The 22,428-nt window shown below is 40.1% G+C and overlaps 2 protein-coding genes across 3 annotated transcripts; one reads left to right on the forward strand and one right to left on the reverse strand.

Annotated features, from left to right (window-relative positions):
* Nucleotides 1-189: 189 nt before the first annotated feature.
* Nucleotides 190-7,722, reverse strand: cct8 (chaperonin containing TCP1, subunit 8 (theta)). 2 transcript variants are annotated; one of them, XM_081354285.1, is made up of 16 exons: nucleotides 7,545-7,722; nucleotides 6,420-6,510; nucleotides 6,240-6,319; nucleotides 5,129-5,278; nucleotides 4,032-4,212; nucleotides 3,867-3,928; nucleotides 3,626-3,763; nucleotides 3,269-3,447; nucleotides 3,084-3,150; nucleotides 2,884-2,971; nucleotides 2,494-2,609; nucleotides 2,332-2,403; nucleotides 2,089-2,253; nucleotides 1,187-1,306; nucleotides 933-1,061; nucleotides 190-431 (listed from the first exon to the last, which is right to left on the reverse strand). In XM_081354285.1, exons 1-15 carry the CDS (start codon nucleotides 7,602-7,604, stop codon nucleotides 957-959), a joined length of 1,674 nt encoding a protein of 557 aa, XP_081210411.1. In that variant the 5' UTR covers nucleotides 7,605-7,722; the 3' UTR covers nucleotides 190-431; nucleotides 933-956. The 2 variants fall into 2 exon arrangements, with proteins under 2 accessions (XP_081210411.1, XP_081210412.1); XM_081354286.1 differs by lacking the exon at nucleotides 933-1,061.
* A 1,011-nt stretch (nucleotides 7,723-8,733) lies between these two features.
* On the forward strand, nucleotides 8,734-22,229 carry map3k7cl (map3k7 C-terminal like). Its single transcript, XM_081353892.1, has 5 exons — nucleotides 8,734-8,869; nucleotides 9,313-9,394; nucleotides 11,417-11,475; nucleotides 19,058-19,173; nucleotides 21,907-22,229. Exons 2-5 carry the CDS (start codon nucleotides 9,319-9,321, stop codon nucleotides 22,085-22,087), a joined length of 432 nt encoding a protein of 143 aa, XP_081210018.1. The 5' UTR covers nucleotides 8,734-8,869; nucleotides 9,313-9,318; the 3' UTR covers nucleotides 22,088-22,229.
* The last annotated feature ends 199 nt before the right edge of the window (nucleotides 22,230-22,428 follow it).

Here is a 22,428-nt window from a genome sequence, read left to right on the forward strand (position 1 = left end):
TCAACTCAGCACAATAATAATCCAATCTGCACAAAAATAGTGCTGCAAGGACTCCCATTACTATATAGAGGCATAGTGTTAATTTTACTGGATGAATATAATAACTAATTTTCAAGAATATCAAACTGTTGCAATTACACTGCATTTTGTTATACACCAAGAATTATTTAAAAGAAATGCCAAGGATGCTGACAGCTCAAGTGCCTTTATTGGGACAAGAAAAACAGCTCAAGAGCCACTCATTGTTAATGTGGATGGCTTCTAAAAAAAAAAAAAATTACAAAAAGAATGGGGCAAGGTATTAAATACATAACACTTGAAAAGCTAAGACGATGACAGAGACACACAGGCTAGTGACATCAGTCATCCTCATCCCAATCCTTCTTCCCTTGTGGAGCTTTGGGTCCACCAGCCGGCTTGGCCATTATAATCTGTGGAGGAGAAGACATAATCAGACACTTAAAAGACAAGAGTAAAGACAGGCAATTGAGCACAGTGCAAACGTTAGCAGGGGAAAATCCTGAGGAAAAAGTGTTTTTAGTGCATGCGGCATGCAAGTAAACGGCACCAAAATCCCCAGATGACATTCAAAGTGTCACAGAGACTGAAGTTAGTGATGCTCGTGAAGTGCAAAACTAGATCTTAAACTGATAGTTATGAAACAACCATTATACTCAGTCCAATCATTATCTCTTGGTTTTCAGGATGAAATTATCCATTTAAAATGTTCTAGGATAAAAACCATCTGAATTAATATTTATCAATGTGTTAATACAAATTAAAACAGCATAACTGTTATCAGTGATGTAAAGACTGCAGTCAGGCTAAACTTATTTCAACAACAAAGTCAAGGTGAATTTCCACACAGTGCTCATGCAACCCGGTTCACTCCAGTGGTTAATCACTCCAAACAGTGGCTTTAGTTTGTGCACCTTTGCTATTATTTTGATTTCTTATCAATGATGTGTATCAAATTTTTCTGGTTCGTCCAAATCGTCCTTGTCCCAGTGTCCTTGCTGTCTGGGGGCTCTGGGTCCCCCTGCTGGTTTTGCCATAATGATCTGGCATACACACATCACATTATAATCCCCCCAAAAAAACAGGCTAACAAAGCACCTGAATTGATAAATATGGATGGAATAAGAAACTGAATGATATGCAAACAGTTGTAAAGTGAAGCACTAACCTGATCCACACGGAGGATGGTGATGGCTGCGTTTGTGGCCAACTTGATGCCCCAGTGCTTCACCAGGTATGGGTCGAGGATACCGGCTTCCAGCATGTCCTTCACCGCAGGCCCCTCTCCCTAAATGGTTTAAAAAGTACATAGAATAACATATTAACAGGATCTTAGCAGAGTTTTTAAAATCTAATTGAAGGCTTAAGACCTTTTTTAAGACCTGCACAAATAAAATTATTACCGTATGGGCAGGATAGAGCAACATCTATGATACCATAATACAAGTTCAAATAAAACGTTTTATAAAATGATAAAACCTTACATTTCAGCCTTTAAACCATTTTTATGAAAAGGGATGAGTTCAAAATGATACATTTATTCTAGATACATTTTTAGAAATGCGACGAGTTTGCAGGTATGATATAAACATAATTACAAACACCTTAAGAAAAACATTGCCATAATTCATTAACAGTATATCATAAGCAATCGCCTTGCATAAATGTGTGGAATTCATTAATTGCGAACCGCTGTGAAACTACAAGCCAGTAAAATGCATAACAGCGCCGCATTTTTACATTGAAACGACTCAGCGCTCAATTAAATCATCGCCTTTTGAAGTTTAATATTCGAATTAAACCATAAGGTGATTAGCATTTTTCTGTCCCAAAATTTAAGACCTCTTGAAATGATAATTAAGACTATTCTTACACCATTTAAGATATTTAAGACTGTTTGTAGCCTTAAATTGTACAAAACCTGAATTCAAGACTTTGAAATGCATGATTTAGGAACCTTCTTTATTTATTTCAGGATTGCTGCCTCTAAATTATAAATAGCTTCTCTTCTCCCATTGCGGTTTCTCCTTGTAGCCTTTACAAAGCAAGAATTTGCTGCGGGCCCCTCACCTCAATATCAAAGCCATAGTTCTTGTTGCCCTCATGGTGTGTGGCGTAGAGTTTGGAGATCAGCTCATTGCCCTTCACGCCAGAGTTTTCAGCCAGAGAACGGGGCACTGCTTCAAACGCCTCTGCGAACTTCTTGATGGCGTACTGCTCCAGGCCTGGGCAAGACTTTAGAGGACATTTTCAAATTATTTACACTGTTTAAGGTGTGCCAACAGCAAAAGGAAATTAGATTCATTTACTTACTTCTCCATAGGAGGTGAGGTGTTTCGCAAGCTCAATTTCAGTGGCACCGGCACCTGGACAAAGACGCGGATCCTGAGGGGACATAGTTCTGTTAGTGTCACTTTTTTTCATGATTTAGTTAGAAGTGGATTGGATTAGAGGTGGATTTTTAAACTAGCTCACCCTGACAAGGACTTTAAAGGTGTTAACACCATCATCGATGGCACGCTCAATGTCATCCATCAGGTTGTCTGTGGACCCACGAATTACTAAAGTAGAGATGGCTCCATCATCTTTATCTAGAAATAGGAGCGAGATGGCATGAGCTGTCTGGATACGTCACTCCCAGACCAAACAACATTTAAAAAGCAAAATTTGATAATCAAGCTACAGAGTGCCAAGAAAACAAGTCTCAGTGAGTAACTCATTTCACCCCAAGCCTGCATTTATTTGATCAGAAATACAGTAAACATTTTAAATAACTGTTCTCTATTTTAATATATGTTAAAATGTAATTTATTCCTGAGATGGTAAAGCAGAATTTTCAGCATCATTACTCCAGTCTTTTCTTACCATGTTTGAAAACCACAACCTGCGTATCTCCAACCTCGGACAGGTAAACACTGTCACAGCGTCCCATCTCTTCTGGAGTCGGCGGAGTCTGTTTGTCCAGAGGAAAAATTAACAACAAAGACACTGACAGAGGGAACATAATGATGCGAACTGGCTTATCACCAACTCTAATCCAGCCTGGAAAATCAAGATTAACTCACCAATCTGGGCAACGCAGTGGCTCCGACCGTTTTGCATAGTCTTCTGAGGTCCCATTTTGAATTCAGCCTTGGTGAAGAATGAACAGCGTTCATAAATAACAGACATATAGCTAAATTCTCATTTAAAAAGCCAAAAATGCTGAATCAAGCTGCACAAAAAAGGGAGGGCTCTTCCTCTCTCTCACCTGACCACCATGAGCTTGTACTTGTTGGCGTAATGAAGGGCCATATCAGCAATTTTGCCTCCTGTCACAATCACATTGGCCCCTGAATCAGCAATAGTCTTCACCTGGAGCTCCATCAGGTCCTCCTCTCCTTTACTGAAATTCATGAGCTCCTCTGCGTTCTTTATAAGTACTGTGCCCTATGAAACATCAGAAAGAAATATTGAAGGAAGAAAGCCCGAACAGCAATAAATAAAAAAGGAGAATGTGATTTATTGCTCTTTTTGAACATCACACAAAGAAAATACTGTCCAGGCATAGAGACACAAGGTAGACAGTATAAAGACATTTAATCTAATTCATTTAGCTTTTTTCTACCTTGGTTTCAGTAGTCATGCAGTCAAACGGACAGGAGAACACTGCTATCTTTGCGTCTTTCACTGATGTGAGGTCTCCTTCAGTCTCTTTCTTAAATACCATCCCATGAAGCATAGTAGAAGAGTTCAGTCCACAGCCCTACAAAAAATACAAAAAACAATGTAACTGACCTAAAGGCACTCTAGGAATCATTTAGTTTAAAGCAGTGGCCTAAATTTTATTTACTCAACTTTATACTTACCAAAATCTTGCACACTCTTACATTATCAACATTGAAATTGCCAGACTCAGGGAATATAGACACTGTAAAATAAGTAATAAAATTAAAACGACCCCTAAAATTATATCACAAAATTCACTTTTGAAATTAACTTTCCCAAAGTACCCCAAAGAACTCATGCCTTACCACAGGCCTGTGCAATGAGGTTGGCCAGAAAGTCCTCGTTGCCGTACTGTTTGCTCATGACAGCTGAACGGATCATGGCCGTGGCCTCTTCCAGATCGTGCAGGTTCTTAGCAGACGAGCAGACGCAATCAGGCAGAATTTCCAGAGCTTTCTTACATGCCATCTCATAGCCCTCAATCACCTGGGATAAATAATCAACATAATCATCAGCTCAGGCAAATAAACTATCTATAATGCAAATAAATGATATATTAGTTCACAACTTGGCATTAGCTTGCAAGGTTGACACATTATGAAAAAATGTAAAGTTCTAAAAGAAAAAGAAAAAAAAGAGAACCATTTTTTATTGCGAGAACCAAACTTTGGGAATTTGCCAAGACTATCAAAATACACGATTTCATTTTTAAAAGATTTCTTAAACTAGTTAAAAAGATAATGAAAACCTCGATCCTGACAGTAGCTACGTTTACATGCACCCACATAATCATTTTATAATTGGATTGATGGCTCAATTGGACTGTAAAGCTTTCATGTAAACACCTAAACTGATCTGACTGAGCTGGATCCAAAAAATGTTGGATTGGATTGAAAGGGGGTGGTGTAGACCTGGAATGATCCAATCAGCAGGACAAAATGAATTATGTAAACGCTTAAATAGGACTATTTTCTCTATCAGATTCAAAAATACATCGCGCACATGTGCAACACCGTGATGTGTAAGATTATGTACGTTTTAGGTCATATGAACATGTTTATTAGGTCAGGTTCAGTCTCATCCATTGACCAGTTCATATTTGCTAAATATTTGCTTTAAAAAAAATATATGTTTTTTCTTCTGATATAAATGTCAGCTTTCTTTTTAGACATACCATCATGTCAAAAACAACAATTATGCTCACATCATCTCGAGGCATTATCCCACTGACTTTCAACTGTGGATTTTTTTTTTTTTTTTTTTTTGGAATTCATGTAATGCAGATCGGATTGCAACGTTTAGGCTTCTTATAAACAGAACTTTCTGAATCTCTAATCAGATTGGATTTATTCTGATTAATGAAAATTAGTGCACAGTGACATCAGATCTGTTGTTTACTGACCTCTGAAACGGACAGGCCCATCCTCAGCAGCTCCTCTGCGAGCTCCAGCAGAGCACCAGCAAACACCAACACAAAGTTTGTGCCATCACCTACTTCCTGCTCTTGCATGTGGGATGCCATCACGATCATTTTGGCTGCTGGGTGCTGAACCTTGGAGGAGGGAAAAATAGACACAATAAATGGAGATATTCTTCCAAATTATAAGCATTAAAGGTACAGTAAGTGATTTCTGAGAAACACTTTGACAAATCAACCCAAACAAACCCTTTCTTCATTGCTCCGCCCCCAAAATGCATGAACATGCAATGCAAGAGTGGATGTCTCTTCATCATAGGTGCAGCAAAGCAAAATAACACTTCGCAAAAAAGCAAATAAGCCAAAACGAACGACAAGGAGGAACTAAAAATAAACTGTACACAAGAGTATTTTCAAGCAAGAGTTTGTTAGTCGCAAGCAGCACTCCAGCTCTGGACAACTGGCCTGTTACTATAGCTAACATTACAACAGCATATCTCTGTTCTGTGAAACAAACTGATGTTACTCACGTATGGTGCAAAAACAATGTAACCTCTGTGTCTGTTTTCAGGCCTTCCTGCTTATGTCTATTATTACTTTTAGAAGTACATTTTAGTATGCAGTAATGATATATTTCTATCATAATTTCTTGAAGCTAAATCACATTTTTATTTTTGACGGTTTGTCATGAAGAACTTTCAGCTTTAGTTTCAGAGTGAATTTGATGCACGTTTTTCTCAAATGAAAGGGTGAAAAGCTTGTGAAGTGACAAAGCGTCTCTGGAAATGAAGTTCATGTCCTCATTTATTGAGACGGCAGATGCACAAAACACTGGTGTGTGAGATTGTGTATCAGACAAAACCGCGCCATTCATTCACACAGACACATAGAAATGTTGTTGTATTTATTTCTGCTGTGATGGGCTGTTAGATTAATCCATATTGTGTAAAAAATATCCAGAGCTTATCATCGTTATCAACGAATATCATCGATATGATATTGTTTATCGCCCAGCCCCAGCCCTTTCAACAGCGTTTCTCAGAAATCACTTACTGCACCATCAATTAATGAGTTTATCACAATTACTAATATTTACCTCCAGCTCTCTCAGAATAGTGGCAGCGTCATTTGTGACAAAGAGTTTCTCCAAGTGGTTGATGACCATTTTGTTCATACCTGTACAGAATTAAATGAACATGCACAGTCCAGTCAGAATCCAGTAGTTTCACATAAAAAAGGTCCAAGACATCACATTAAACAAACAAATTAGCCTCACCATTTGGTCCATATGCAGTTCTTGTGGTCTGTGCCAGTTCCTTGCATGCCTGGATGTTCCTGTAAACAGCCTCTTCAAGACCCGAATAGTGCTGATTGTGAAGAACAAACAAGACAAAAGTAATTTCATATTTTGAAAATATAAAACATGTGGGGTGGGGTTTGTTAGTGGTTTTAAAATACAAAATTGAGTAACACGCAACCTGATTTGCTTTTTTAAAAGTATTTAAATGTAAATACAAAATTAAATACTAGGCAGTGATAGATCAGCCATTCAAGTTGATATTTTCATAATGTAACGTTATAGCATAATCAAAAATGGGGGCCAATTTTGCTTTCATTGTGCAGTAATTGTATAATGAAGTTTATGATTTCTAAAATAATAATAATAATAATTTGCACACCCTTACTATATCATTCAAAGACAACTAAATGGATGGATGGATAAGAAAAAATTGTATTTTTGATATTGGATATATGTCAGAACTATAGGTGCGAAAATCTAAAATAAAAAAATAATTAAATCTCAAACGCTAAATATTTAAAATCTAAATCTTTAAAAAAGTTAATTAATTGCAAACACTGAATGGTTAAAAACAAGTTATTGTGCTAAATACAATAACGAAGTTAAATGATATGCGTTAAATGATCAGCATATCAACAAACGAATACGCAGATAAATGAAGAACCGCACAAAACGGTATTTTTATAGAAGCGAAAATAAATTGTAGATTTTAAATAAATAGTGTTGTAATTCTGACGTTTAACAAAAGCATTTTCCTTTTCTAATACTGTATGATTGTAAGACATTTGGATGAGTGATGGAAGTGTGAGGAGTGTCTGTCAGTAGCACATGCTTTCAGCTAACATGCTAACTTCATACATCATTTACTTTCTAACGGAACCCATTCACTATCTAACCTTCGATAATTCATGAAGACCTAATGTTATTAACGACCTTGTACAAAACGTTAATATTCAGTTGAAGTCTCAAGCGTCTGGTAGTTTTACCGGTAGTTGGACGGCATGAGGCCCATGTTCTAGAAACATCTACGTTATGGGAAGTCACTGCGTGTGCTCTTAAAAACAACACAATACGAGCAAAACACGGTTTCAGCAGCCCTACCTTTGCACCATCCTTTAACATCTGGGCAAAGCCCGGGGCTTTGGGGACGTGAAGAGCCATTTGGACCAGATAAGGTGGATATTAGACTGATGCAGGGTGAGGCTGCAGCGCACTGGAAGCATGCAGCTAAGAAAGAACAGGCGCAGCAGCAGAGAGCAGAAACACGGATTGATGATCCAGAGAGGCGAGATAGTGGAGCGCCGATAAAGTGCACACCCAAAAGAAAATCTGAAAAAGCAAGCTATTTAATATTCATTAATCATAAATGATTTCGTGATCAAAATGACTGATAGTAAAGCGAAGCTTTTTACCACATTTACGATATTATGTAGGCTAGCCTATTATGTTAGATGCAAAATAGTCATAGGCCTACATAACACAAAAGACAAACAAAATGCATAAATCTTGTTAGATTGCTTTTCTATTAGATATCATTAGATAGTTAGCTAGGCTAGTGGTGTACTATCTAGCTTTAAATGGAGCACCCAAAAAAAAAAAAGTGCCAGAATTTACTCACCCTCAAGTAATGAAATATACATTATCAAAAGTGTATAGCCTATTAAAAGTGTATTATTAAAAGTGATATGTAATATATATATATATATATATATATATATATATATATATATAGAATAATCGCTTTTAATAATTAATAATCAAAAGATTAAGACATTTCTTAATAGTTTCCTGAGCCTTATTTACTTTATTTTTACCCTAATTTTAAATGTGTTTTACTTATTTAGATAAATATATTTATATTTTTTATATTTTCTCTCTGTGTGACTGTTGTTTTAAACAATTTGATGTACACAACTGAATGATTGCACGGATGATTATTGTTTTGCGATAAAAAAGACTAATCAAAAAGCAAAAAACATAACCTGTCTGCTCAAAAACACACAAAAAAACTACAAATCACAAACCCTAACACAATTACAATGAAAATCAAACCTTTGCATTGTTCTCGTCAATGTGTGGGTCACTCGAAGCTGATTGGAGAGGTGGACATTGTTCTAGTGTAAAGTCACGCCATCTGAGCCATTTAATTGGTGTCCGTCTCACACACACACAGAATCACAGTGCCATTCTGACAGTCTCCTGCTGAAGATCTGTCTTTCCTTTGGCTGTGTTTTGTGAACCTGCTTCTTGCTTCTCAGTTTACACTACGAGGATTATGACTGATTTAATGTGACTTTTTACAGTATAAACAGTCAAGAAGATCTACAGGCTTCTCAATGGAGTGTCTTCAGCTCTGTGTCTTTTGCTGAGCGACTCTTTTAAGATTTGTATTAGCGAGTTTTCTGTAAATACGTTTCTGTTGTCAGGTAAGGGGTTTTATTGTCTCATATGAAACAAATTAAACTTCTTGAGAATCTTCTTTTAATCTTAACAAAGTAAAGTTACAGTAGCCAACAAGTTGTGTTTGTAGCCTCTTTCATGACATTAACATTGGACTTGAGTCTTCCTTATGTGTTCAGCCATAAAATACAGCATTAGCACATAAAATATAGTAAATATGCTAGTATTACTATAAACATACACAAATATGATTTCATAAGAAACACTGTGCAACCAATTCAGAAGCATGATCTCATTTGCTGTTTGGAAGAGGATTTAACTTCAATTGTTTAATCCCTGATGCAACTTTGGGCACATGATGAAACCTTTTCACGACCCCCTGAAAGGCTGCTGGTCTCATTCTTCTGAGATTAATCATATACAAGGTTTACATCCAGCCTTGTTTAATCCAAATCTGTTCTTTTTCTAGGAATAAATGATCACCTCAACTCGACGAGTCTCTGCAGATAAACCTGAAGTACAAATCGCTTTCAGCCTCAACGAAAACTCAGGCAAGGCATCTAATAAGAATGTGAAAATGATTGTTTTAGATGTTTACATCATGTGTTTGACAAAGACACTGTGAATGAGAGACTAAAATAGAGTTGCGTCCCCTCGCTCTGCTCGGTCCGTGCGATGCGTGACTTCTACCAAAATGGCAACAAGTAAAACCCACCTAAACCCTCTTATGTGGGATCAATTCAACTTTTGCCATCCTTTACATAGAAACAGGTGGCCCTCTATTTTAGTTGATCTCTGGCATCTTAAAAACAAAATATCTACCTAGCCACAAAGTCAACAGTGCTGTCAAAGTGTTTTACAGCTATTCAGGCAAATGCTTTGATGGCAGCTGCTGCCTGGGCATTGCAGCGTCAGGTTTCTGTTTTAATACCTCACTGCTGCATGATTCACTCATTTGCTTTTAGAACACTGGCCTAAATTTAAAAGCATTTAATGCTTCACGCTTCGCCGCTACTTTGCCCCACGTCCTTTTCTTTCTTTCCCAAAAGTGGAACACAAATAGAAGAACCCAACACATAAACGCACTATATTTATCTGTCTTTCCCATAATTCCATACAAACTTGTTTTGAAGCATGTAGACCAATCTTTTGTGTAATTGACAACAGTCACTTGTTAATGAAACCATAAAACAAAAACTAAAAAAATGTAGTTTCACTGAAGTAAATAAATTAATAAAAATGAACATAACTGGGAAAATCTAAACAGCAAATAACTAAAAAGGAAACTTAAAATAATAAATAATAATTTGATTTATAAAATAATGATAATCTGGGAAAAACTGAAGCTAAAATAAATTACAATTAATTTTAATAACAATTTAAATCAAAATAAGATCAAATAAAATACATTTTCACGACTCCAAAACTAACTTAAACTAACAATAATATATAATACACACACACACACACACACACACACACACACACACACACACACACACACACACACACACACACACACACACACACATTATACAACATGATGTATTGTACAGCTATTTTTGTATTTATAGAAGAATGTGTGTGTATATATGAAGAGTTCAGATGCAAAAGCCTCTAAGTGCCATCTGAAATTTTCTTCTAGAATGATCATTTTTATAAAGCTTGTATATTTAAGTTAAGTAATTTAACTTAAATTACAATTAATAGGTAATTTGCATTGCATTACTGAACTCTTCATATATTTACACTAAATAACTACATAATTAAATTGAAGACTAAGTTGCTGCCTTACATTTTTAAGTACAGTAACTTACTGCGATGTTATAACTTGGAGTACTTGGATGTTTAAGTATTTTTAACTTAAATTACATTAAACTGACTAAAAAAAATTAGATTGAAATTCCTTAAATTATTTTGAAGATTTAAAGCAATGTAAAAACATATGTTGTCAAAACTTATCGATCTTTTTTTTTTACAGCAAAAAAAAAAAAAAAAAAGTTCATCCCCACCTGGCCTCATTCTGCAGGAATAATGTGCATATCATGTTTCAGATAATACCCTTGCAAATTTCAATGTATATTTATCTTCTAATTGGCCGTTTGGCTGATGCATGACTGTAAACAGGCCTGTTTTTAGCAGGCTGCATCAGAGGATTCTCGCTCGGACATACTGTAGCTCATAGCTGGCATGGCGGGAATCAGTACAGACAAGCTGTCTGTCAGAGTGCTCGTTACAGACAAGTCATTGCGAAGAACACGGGAGATAGTTACTTTCAATCTGTCCGTTTAGGATTTAAACTCCATGGTCGAACAGGTGGTGTTCGAATTTGGCTTTTCGCACTGATCCGGAACCAGTTTCCAGGCGAATAACCATGTGAATGTTTACGCTAAGGAAACTGGACCTAGATCAGTGTAAACAACTAACTGGACATGCTGTGGTGTCATGTGAACTGTGGTATGATTTAGCTGATTAGATGGATATAGATGTCACCACTAAGGCCTTGGAGTAAAGATCTCAAACATTAGCATTCTCATACCAGACATGTTCATCTGGCTTTCTTTTCCTCTCAGAGTTGAAAGATGCAGAAGATCCCCTGCCATCATTCCCTGACCTTGAGCAACGCCTGCAGGTAAAGTTATTAATAATCTATTTTGCTGTATGTTTGGAATACAATAACAGAGTCTGCTGCATAGAGAATACAGCTAAAATAAGCCTTTGATGGCTGCAGATATTATGTATCTGACTCTATATCTCACAACTAAAGGTGTACTGGTTTGGGGTCATATGGTGTGACTTTTGGCATAGGAAAAACTGCAGAAAAGGCTTCTAATATTAATGCTAGAGTGTGTGTGTGTGTGTGTGTGTGTGTGTGTGTGTGTGTGTGTGTGTGTGTGTGTGTGTGTGTGTGTGTGTGTGTGTGTGTGTGTGTGTGTGTGTGTGTGTGTGTGTGTGTGTGTGTGTGTGTGTGTGTGTGAGTAAGTAAGTGGTGGGTTTGTGAGGCAGGGTGCAATTGAAATGTTCCTGCATGTAAGATTCATGAGGAAAGAAGCTAAATCAGAGAGGAATAGAGTCACATCCACTCAGACAACATTATAAACAACATGCAAATAAAATACTGCTGCCTTAAAGGGATAGTTCACCCAAAAATGAAAAATCTGTCATCATTTACTTGCCCTCATATTGTTTCAAACCTGTATGAATTTCTTTCCTCTGATGAACACAAAAGAAGATATTTTGAAGAATGTCGGTAACCAAACAGTTGAAGGAAACCATTGACTTCCATAGTATATTTTTGCCTACTATGGAAGTCAATAGGGACCACAAACTGTTTAGTTATCCATATTTGTCATGAATCAGGCTCCTTCCTCTTTCTCATCTCTTTCTCTCTTGCTCCCTCTCCTGGTCTCTTTTCTCCTTACACCCCTTCCCCGTGTCTTTTCTTTCATTCAGCTGTTCTCTATCTCATCTCGTTAACACTCACACCTGTTCTCCCTTCCTCCTGATTTCTCCCCCTATTTCTTCTCCCTCTTTTCCTTTGTTCCCTGCCAGAGTATTACCTGATATGTGTTACGTACCTGATGTTTCTCTATCGTTCTCTAGCCTTGTCGTGTCGTGTCCAGTGTGATGTATGCTCTCCTGATTGTTACCTCTGATCACCATCTGCTTGCCCGTCTCTGGCTGTCGGCTCCGACTATTGCTTGAAGCTGTTCATCCGCTACCCGGAGCCCTCTCCGCACCTTGTGAGGTTTTCCAGATTCTAATCTGCGGACTCTCTACAGTTTCCTTTTTCCAAGTGACTTTCTGTTTTGAACTATTATTGCCTGTCGGCACCTGTGTTCTGGTTTTGCCTATCAGCGCTTCTGAGTTATTAAAGAGACATTTGATCTGCCTTTGCGTTTGGGTTCTCTCTCCACACTCATCATGACAGAATACTCTGGCCAGTTCATGGACCCAGCAAAGGAGAGTCATTTCCAGTCCGCCCTTGAGCTTCAGGGAACCATGCTGGGCCGTCACGAGGATGAGCTCGCTGCCTCCCGTCATGCTGTGGATTCTCTCGTCGCACAGGTGAACGACCTAACCCAACAGATTTTGCATCTTCGTGTTGAGACGCCCGTTTCCAGCTCCCACTCACCTCCGGAGCCCAGAGTTAACAACCCGCCCTGTTATGCTGGTGAGCCGGCCGAGTGCCGATCATTCCTGACACAGTGTGAGGTTGTTTTTTCCCTTCAGTCTTCCACCTATGCCAGGGATCGCTCCCGTATCGCCTTCGTCATCTCCCTTCTCTCCGGGCGAGCACGCGAATGGGGGACCGCTGTCTGGAGCGCTGGCTCTGAATGTCTCAACAGTTATGACTATTTCAAGGAGAAGATGTTACGCGTCTTCGACCGCTCTGTCCATGGTGCTGAAGCCTCTTGACTCCTCTCCTCTCTTCGTCAAGGCAAGAGGTCTGTAGCCGATTTTTCTGTTGAATTTCGTACATTGTCGACTTCCTGTGAGTGGAATGAACCTGCTTTAGTGGCCCGTTTCCTAGAGGGATTGAATGCTGATTTAAAGGACGAGATCCTCGCCCGTGATTCTCCCTCGCGCCTGGATCCCCTTATTGATCTGGCCATCCGCACAGAGAAACGCTTCGATTTACGCCGCCGGGCTCGCGGCTTGGAGAGGTCCCTCCTCCCTGCACCTGTCTCATCTTCTCCTTCTGCCCACTCTGATGCGGAGCCCATGCAGCTGGGAGGATTACGGATTACCGCGGCAGAGCGTCAACGCCGAATAACCGAACGCCTCTGTATGTACTGTGGATCTGCTACTCACTTTCAGTCCTCTTGTCCAGTAAAAGCCAGAGCTCACCAGTGAGAAGAGGGCTACTGGTGAGCGCTTCAACTTTAGTCCCTCCGCCATGCAATCGCACTACTTTCCTGGTACATCTCCGCTGGCCGGGCTCGGCCATCACCTGCTCTGCACTCATTGACTCGGGGTCCGAGGGAAGTTTTGTCGATGAGACTTGGGCTCGCACTCAGGGGATTCCCCTTGTTGATTTGAAGGATTCCACTCCTGTTCACGCCCTCGAAGGCAGTATCCTTGCCAGGGTACGCCGTTCCACGGTCCCGGTGAGCCTCACTGTCTCGGGTAATCATCGTGAGAGTCTTTCCTTTTTAGTTTTTCACTCCCCTTATACCCCCGTTGTTTTGGGACACCCCTGGCTAGTCAAGCATAATCCACAGATTAATTGGGCCAGAGGGTCCGTTCTTTCTTGGAATTTATCGTGTCACGTAAATTGTTTAGTGTCTGCCTCTCCTCCTGTGTCTTCTGTTTCTGTGTTTCAGGAGGAGCCCGGTGATTTGTCCGGAGTCCCGGAGGAGTACCATGATCTGCGGGCGGTTTTCAGTCGTTCCCAGGCCACTTCTCTCCCTCCCCATCGTCCTTATGATTGCAGCATTAATCTTCTACCGGGGACCGCCCCTCCCCGGGGAAGATTATATTCCTTGTCGGCGCCCGAACGTGAAGCTCTCGAGAAGTATTTATCTGATTCGCTCGAGGCTGGTACCATAGTTCCTTCTTCCTCTCCTGCGGGGGCCGGTTTTTTCTTTGTTAAAAAGAAGGATGGTTCGTTGCGCCCCTGCATCGATTATCGTGGGTTGAATGACATCACAGTCAAAAATCGTTATCCCTTGCCTCTGATGTCATCCGCCTTCGAGATCCTGCAGGGGGCCAAGATCTTCACTACGCTAGATCTTCGTAATGCCTATCATCTCGTCCGCATTAAGGAGGGGGATGAATGGAAGACAGCTTTCAACACGCCCTTAGGGCACTTTGAATATCGCGTCCTTCCGTTCGGGTTGGTCAACGCCCCTTCCGTGTTTCAGGCTCTTGTCAACAATGTCCTTAGAGACATGTTAAACATTTTTGGTTTCGTTTACCTCGACGACATTTTAATTTTTTCTCCCTCTCTCCAGATACATACTCAGCACGTTCGTCAGGTTCTCCAGCGCCTTCTTGAAAATCGCTTGTTCGTCAAAGCTGAGAAATGCACGTTTCACGCTACGTCCGTCACGTTCCTTGGTTCGGTCATCTCCTCCGAGGGGATTGTTATGGACCCCACCAAGGTTCGTGCCGTCACGGAGTGGCCTGTTCCTGATTCCCGTGTTGCGCTCCAGCGGTTCTTGGGGTTCGCTAATTTTTATCGTCGTTTTATTCGGAATTTTAGCCAGGTCGCCGCCCCACTCTCTGCTCTCACGTCTGCCAAGTCGCCTTTCTCTTGGTCGCGTTCTGCTCAGATTGCCTTTGATCGGCTCAAATCCCTGTTTACTACCGCTCCTATTCTCGTTACTCCTGACATCTCCAGACAGTTTATCGTCGAGGTCGACGCCTCCGAGGTGGGCGTGGGAGCCATTCTCTCCCAACGTTCCGTGTCCGATGATAAGGTCCATCCATGCGCCTTTTTTTCTCATCGCTTGTCTCCCGCCGAGCGCAACTATGATGTCGGTAATCGCGAACTTCTAGCCATCCGTTTGGCTCTCGGCGAGTGGCGTCATTGGTTGGAGGGTTCTTCCGTCCCGTTTATTGTATGGACTGATCATCGTAATTTGGAATACATTCGCTCGGCCAAGAGGCTTAATGCGCGTCAAGCCCGCTGGGCGCTTTTCTTTGCCCGATTTGATTTTACGATTTCCTATCGCCCCGGTTCCAAGAACCTCAAACCGGATGCTCTTTCGCGACAGTTCACCTCTCCAGAAGCGGCTCCTACACAGGAGGTTATCCTTCCTCCGGCTATGGTTGTTGGTTCGGCTGTCTGGGGAATTGAACGAGTCGTCAGACGCGCACTTTCCCACGCTGTCACTCCTCGTCTTTGTCCTAGGGATCTTTTATACGTCCCTCCGGTCGCGCGTCTCGCTGTCCTTCAATGGGGGCATTCATCTAAATTATTCGCCCATCCTGGCGTTAGGGGTACTGTCGCTTCTATTCGTCAAAGGTTCTGGTGGCCCACTCGTGAGCGCGACATTCGCCGCTTTGTTGCTTCTTGTTCTGTCTGCGCGCAGACCAAGTCCAGCAACACGCCGCCCGCTGGTTTACTGCGACCCCTCCCACTTCCGTCTAGACCATGGTCTCATCTCGCTCTAGACTTTATCTCAGGTCTTCCCCCGTCCGAGGGAAACACTGTTATTCTCACCGTAGTTGACCGTTTTTCCAAGTCCGCTCATTTCATTCCTCTCCCTAAGCTGCCCTCCGCCAAGGAGACAGCCCAAATTATCGTTGACAGAGTATTCAAGATTCACGGTCTTCCTTCTGACATTGTCTCCGATAGGGGTCCTCAATTCTCCTCCCTTTTCTGGAAGGAGTTTTGCCGACTGATCGGGGCTTCTGCCAGTCTGTCGTCCGGTTTTCATCCACAGACCAACGGCCAAGCCGAGCGTACCAATCAGATCGTGGGTCGCATCCTACGCAGTCTTGCATTTCGTAACCCTGCTTCTTGGTCTGAGCAGCTTTCCTGGGCTGAGTATGCCCATAACTCCGCTCCCTCCTCCGCGACCGGTTTATCCCCGTTCCAATGTTGCCTTGGTTACCAGCCTCCGCCCTTCGCCTCGCAGGAGACTGATACCAACGTTCCCTCTGTCAAGGTTTTCATTCAACGTGCTAAGCGTACCTGGAGAAGGGTTAGGTCGGCCCTGTGTAAGACTCGTGTTCGCACTCGCAGGGCTGCCAATCATTTGCGTATCAAGAGTCCCCGTTATGTCGCCGGCCAGAGAGTTTGGTTGTCCACTCGCAATCTTCCGCTCCAGTTTTCGTCGCGCAAGTTGGCTCCTAAATTCGTCGGGCCATTTCGCATCCTTAAGGTGCTCAGTCCTGTCGCCGTCAAATTAAGGTTGTCCTCCGATCTCCGTCGTATTCATCCTGTTTTTCATGTTTCATGTATTAAACCCGTTGTTCGTTCTCAGTCCTGTCCTGTCACCGTTCCTGTCCGCGTCTTGGACTCTCCCACATATAGAGTCCGTAAATTACTGGATGTGCGTCCCCGCGGTCGGGGCCACCAGTTCCTTGTCGATTGGGAGGGATTCGGCCCGGAGGAGAGAAGTTGGGTCCCGTCCCGGAACATCCTGGACCGCTCGCTGATTGATGACTTCTACCGTTCTCGCCAGGCCTCCTCCTTGGGAGCGCCAGGGGGCGCTCCTTGAGGTGGGGGTACTGTCATGAATCAGGCTCCTTCCTCTTTCTCATCTCTTTCTCTCTTGCTCCCTCTCCTGGTCTCTTTTCTCCTTACACCCCTTCCCCGTGTCTTTTCTTTCATTCAGCTGTTCTCTATCTCATCTCGTTAACACTCACACCTGTTCTCCCTTCCTCCTGATTTCTCCCCCTATTTCTTCTCCCTCTTTTCCTTTGTTCCCTGCCAGAGTATTACCTGATATGTGTTACGTACCTGATGTTTCTCTATCGTTCTCTAGCCTTGTCGTGTCGTGTCCAGTGTGATGTATGCTCTCCTGATTGTTACCTCTGATCACCATCTGCTTGCCCGTCTCTGGCTGTCGGCTCCGACTATTGCTTGAAGCTGTTCATCCGCTACCCGGAGCCCTCTCCGCACCTTGTGAGGTTTTCCAGATTCTAATCTGCGGTCTCTTTACAGTTTCCTTTTTCCAAGTGACTTTCTGTTTTGAACTATTATTGCCTGTCGGCACCTGTGTTCTGGTTTTGCCTATCAGCGCTTCTGAGTTATTAAAGAGACATTTGATCTGCCTTTGCGTTTGGGTTCTCTCTCCATACTCATCATGACAATATTCTTCAAAATATTTTGTGTTCAACAGAGGCAAGAAATTCATACAGGTTTGGAATTGGAACATGACAGAATTAAAGAGTGAACTATCCTTTTAAAAGCGTTCATTGATGTCTATTGGCTGAGGACATTTGTTCCTTCTTATTTTCACATATTGTTACACAACTTAATCGGTTAATTTCATGGATCAAACTTTTTCAAAAAGGGAATATTTTAGCAATGCTTCTGTAAAACCACAAGATGGCATTGGTTACTTTTAAAGTTCTCGCTACAGTAACCAGGAAATCAATTGAACTTATTTACATTATTAAATGTAAGCATGTAATTTTTAATAGTAATGACAATAATTGTTATTTTAATTATTAAAAATAAGTGCCACTAAAGGGCCATGTGAAAGTTTTTAATATACCATTTTTGGGCTTATTTTGGACAATCTATGTATGAAAAATAAATGCTTGTTTCCATAATGTGAAACTTGCTTTTCTTTTTCGGGTGATGTCCTTCAACTTTTCAGAGTCCGATCAATTCCCAATGGACAAAATGTCCAGGGCTGGCCTACAGTTTTTTTTTTCCACTATATGTATTGTTTTAGTCAAATATATTTTGAGAATGCTGTTTCATGCTGACATGAAGTGTTGGGTTTGACATTTCCTCATAAGTAGTACAAAAATGTCTCTGTCTCTAATATGAAATGCTCACAGACAGGTTTTTTTTTCTTTCTGTGAAAGAAAGCTTTCTTAGAAAGAGAGCTTACATAATGAGGCATGAACTGCACTGAGTAGTGTGTATTTTATTTTTTCATGAAATTATTGTGTTTTCGTTCAAATTTGGTTTGTCATATTGTTATGATATAGGCTTTAATATGATTATGAATTATCAGTGCCACGTGGTGTTTAGAATATCAGTGCCGCTCAATGTGACAAGGACTGTTTAAGGAAGATCTGAAACCTGAAATTGTCCTACCTGAAAAAAAACATATAACATTAACATATATGCAAACACACAGATACACCCACACACACGTAAGGGGAAAAACTGGGAGAAGTTGAAGCTCTTAGTCGTGTGGATGATATTCTGTAGTACTGTGCCGTGAGTCATTGCGAAAGAAGAAGTTCCTGACACAAAAGGAATAAAAAAAAAGTCAAGCGTCTCAATAATGTTTCCACATATTGCGTTTCATCTGTTGATTGACAACTTCTTGTCAGGCTGTATGACGATTTTGTGTATATTCCAGGATGTAGCAGACAATCCAAATATAACATCATAAAGAAAAAAAAACAAGTTCCTCAATTTATCCCCAGTCACTCTTGTAGCAAAAGTATACTGTATTTGTCAATTCACTCTTTTAAAAAGAGCAATTGTGGGTTGTACTGAAGTATTAGGAAAAATAAAACGCTTACAGTTTTATTTACATGTAATAATGTCATCATGTTCCTACCTTTAACAGCCGGTGCTGCCGTGTCGGTCTCTAAAGGAGTCCATAGAAGTGTACAAAGACCACTGCAAGATGGCCAATGAGTTCAACCAGGTCAAACATGAAATCGCCTGGCTGGAAGACAGAAAGTAAGCTTTAAAAATAACTTAAAACTCAATACAAGCATTCATGCTTTTACTGAGATTCAGAGCTGTTAACCACACTATTAATGTGCTATTTTGTTTCTACAATCAATAAATAAATTCTGATACAGTAGCCTATACATATAAACACACACATCTTTGTAAGTATGAACAGACAGATCATTGGTCAAAGCTGCATTTGTCTGGAGTTTCCTTAATAGTCATGCTCTGTGCCTGTGTAATCATGACCAGAGTTGACATATGTATTGTGGTATAAAGGGCTTTTTGTTTTTTTAACATTCACATAGCAAAATCACACTTTGATGAAAATGAAAGTGCACTGTAAAGCCTAACATTTACTCCACATTGTAAGATTGCAAACAACACTTTTTTCTTTTCTTTTCTTTTCTTTTTTTCAAACGACCTAGTATAGTAGTATCGTTTTGTAAACATAACTACGAATATATAATCAGCTGATTATATGGCAGCAAGTTGGGGCGATTCTAGGATTTCAGAATTGGGGGGATCAGCCCCCAATGAGGGCATATATATATATATATATATATATATATATATATATATATATATATATATATATATATATATATATATATATATATATATATATATATATATATATATATATATATATATATATATATATATATATATATATATATATATATATATAGTGTGTGAATATAGGGTAGAAATAAACAAAACAGTAGGTTAGGTCATATATACATATCAAGTCAATCCTTGAATATTGATTTAATTTCAAATCATTTACCAACTTATATTCATTAAGATTTTTTTTTTGCTTTCTATTTATTAAAAAACTATAACAGCACATGAATCAATTTTCCACTTCTATAATTCAAAGTGACATCGAAAACCACAAATGGCTTTACTCTAAGGCTAATAAATGTGTCACAATCACCTGCTGGGTCAATATTTAGTTGAATGAAATAAATAACTCACATGATGTTTCTCTGTCTTTGTCATTTACTCTTATAAGCAGTTTAAATGCAGAGATGCAAACTCATCAGGGGTGAAAAAGGTAAAAAATATATTTTTTAAATATAATATTTTAAACACTTTATCATTTTTTAACTCTACAGTTGTGCAGTAGAATTCACTTAAAAGAAGATCTACATTTCTCATTTTCATTCATGGAGATAACAAGGCAGACTAAAAGAGGAGGAGGAACCGAAGCCTGCCACCTTTTTCATGGGGGTTTTAAAGGGGACTGAAGCGATCACAAATTCATACAGACTTTTCAGGGGGGGGCTGGGTGGACATTTAGGGGGGCAGAAGCCCTCAAAATAGGCCTAGTGATGCCTCTGGCAGCAACTCATCGCATTTAGGCATGTAGACATAGTCAAGAAGACGATCTGCTGAGGTTAAAACCGAGCATCAGAAAAGGGAAGAAAGGCGATTTAAGTGACTTTGAACGTGGCATGGCCTTTGGTGCCAGACGAGCTGGTCTGAGTATTTCAGAAACTGCTGATCTATTGGGATTTCCACGCTCAACCATCTCTAGAGTTTACAGACAATGGTTCAAAAAAGAGCAAATATCCCGTGAGTGGCAGTTCTGCCTCGTTGATTCCAGAGGAGAATGGCCAGAGTTGTTCAAACTGATAGAAAGGCAACAGTAACTCAAATAACCACTGGTTACAACTGAGGTCTGCAGAATCTACAAACCATCTCAAACTGGTTTCTTGAGCATGACAATTAGTTCACTATACTCAAATGACCTCCACAGTCACCAGATTGAGCACCAATTCAGCACCTTTAGGATAAGGTGGAACAGGAGATTCACATTACAACTATACGTCATGTCAGTATGGACCAAAATTTCTGAGGAATGTTTCCAGAACCTTGTTGAATCTATGCCATGAAAAATTAAGAGAGTTCTGAAGGCAAAAGGGAGTCCAACCCAGTACTAGCAGAGTGTACCTAATCAAGTGGTAATTATATATTTATATTTATATTCCAGGATCCATGGATTGTTTATGGAGGGAAACACAAAAAAATTCATGACATCTAAATGCCACTGAAAATGTCCAGAGTTTGTTCTCTTTCTCATTTGCTTTTTTTTCTTAAAGAGGAAAACACATGAACTTTTCCAGATACACTGAGTTCCAATAAAGTGCCAAACTCAGCTGTTCAGGGATATACTGTAAATCAATTCTGCACTTCTGCAATACATTTTCTGCAGATTTATTACTCATAACCATTTGTTGATGTTCCCTAACGGTATATACAGTTTGTGTCTGATTCATCCTTGTGTGGTTATAGACACTTTTAACCCTTTTTTTCACATTTTAAACATACATGTTAACTACACACTACAACCCTGCTCGAACGATTAACTTGGTCCAAAGGGCAAAGCAGAACGGATCACCCGCTGACTCAGTGTCACTGTGAGCTGGAGAAACATTACAAAGCACAGACGAGTCATAGACTTCTGCAGTTCTGTCTATAATAAAAATGTTTTGTTTGTTCCACGACTGAGATTGTTTCAACTCAGCTACCAAAAGCTATGGTGCAAACAGGTTCACTTCCTATAAAATAGTTTCGGGCACAGAACAGCCACCTGTAGTCATGTGTGTGACACCCAAGCCATATAATGTGTTATTTTGGCACACACCTTTCATATCATCATTACAGTAATTAAAAAAGTTATGTAATGAATGATCATGTTTAACATTTATTATATATGTGTGCCATTCTCAGGAAAGAGCTCATGGCTGAGCTGCTAGAAGACGAACAGGCTTCGATGGAGTTTGCGCAACTGGAGGAGGAATACAGGATTCTTACGGAAGAGAACCGGAACCTGATAACAGCCCACAGCGAGCGAGCGCAACAGCTCGAGACGCTCCGTGTGGTCAGTCAAAAGAGACAGGGCTCCTCGTGACCTTTGACACCAGTGCGAAAGATTTTTCTCTTCTGGGTCTTTACTACAGCTTATAAACATCTCAGCGTTCCTTCAGTGGTTATGTACTGAAGCGGAAAACTGATTTTGAATCAGTGTGCTTAGACTGAGACACTTAATCAATGTATATATATAATATTTTAAGCTAATATGGGTCCTTTTCAGAGCAGATGGTCTTGTGGCCCAAAGATGAGGTGAGGGATCACCTCACACATATATTTCTGAATTTGTATTCTGAATATATACTTTGTGTGATTTAAGGGCGTGTTTGTGGATGCACTCGCCTATATTGTACAGTTGAAATTTTATCAGTGTTTTACCAT

This window comes from Scardinius erythrophthalmus (genome assembly GCF_964197995.2).
Source record: "Scardinius erythrophthalmus genome assembly, chromosome: 23".
NCBI lineage: Eukaryota > Metazoa > Chordata > Actinopteri > Cypriniformes > Leuciscidae > Scardinius > Scardinius erythrophthalmus.

Coding starts and splice junctions, on each gene's coding strand:
- cct8 (XM_081354285.1), bottom strand. CDS start 7,604: ATGGCTCTTCACGTCCCCAAAGCCCCGGGCTTTGCCCAGATGTTAAAG. Junction 6,511..7,544: donor TGTTAAAGGATGGTGCAAAG/GTAGGGCTGCTG, acceptor CTTCACAATCAG/CACTATTCGGGTCTTGAAGA. Junction 2,404..2,493: donor CCTTTAAAGTCCTTGTCAGG/GTGAGCTAGTTT, acceptor ATGTCCCCTCAG/GATCCGCGTCTTTGTCCAGG.
- map3k7cl (XM_081353892.1), top strand. CDS start 9,319: ATGATCACCTCAACTCGACGAGTCTCTGCAGATAAACCTGAAGTACAA. Junction 11,476..19,057: donor ACCTTGAGCAACGCCTGCAG/GTAAAGTTATTA, acceptor TACCTTTAACAG/CCGGTGCTGCCGTGTCGGTC. Junction 19,174..21,906: donor GCCTGGCTGGAAGACAGAAA/GTAAGCTTTAAA, acceptor TGCCATTCTCAG/GAAAGAGCTCATGGCTGAGC.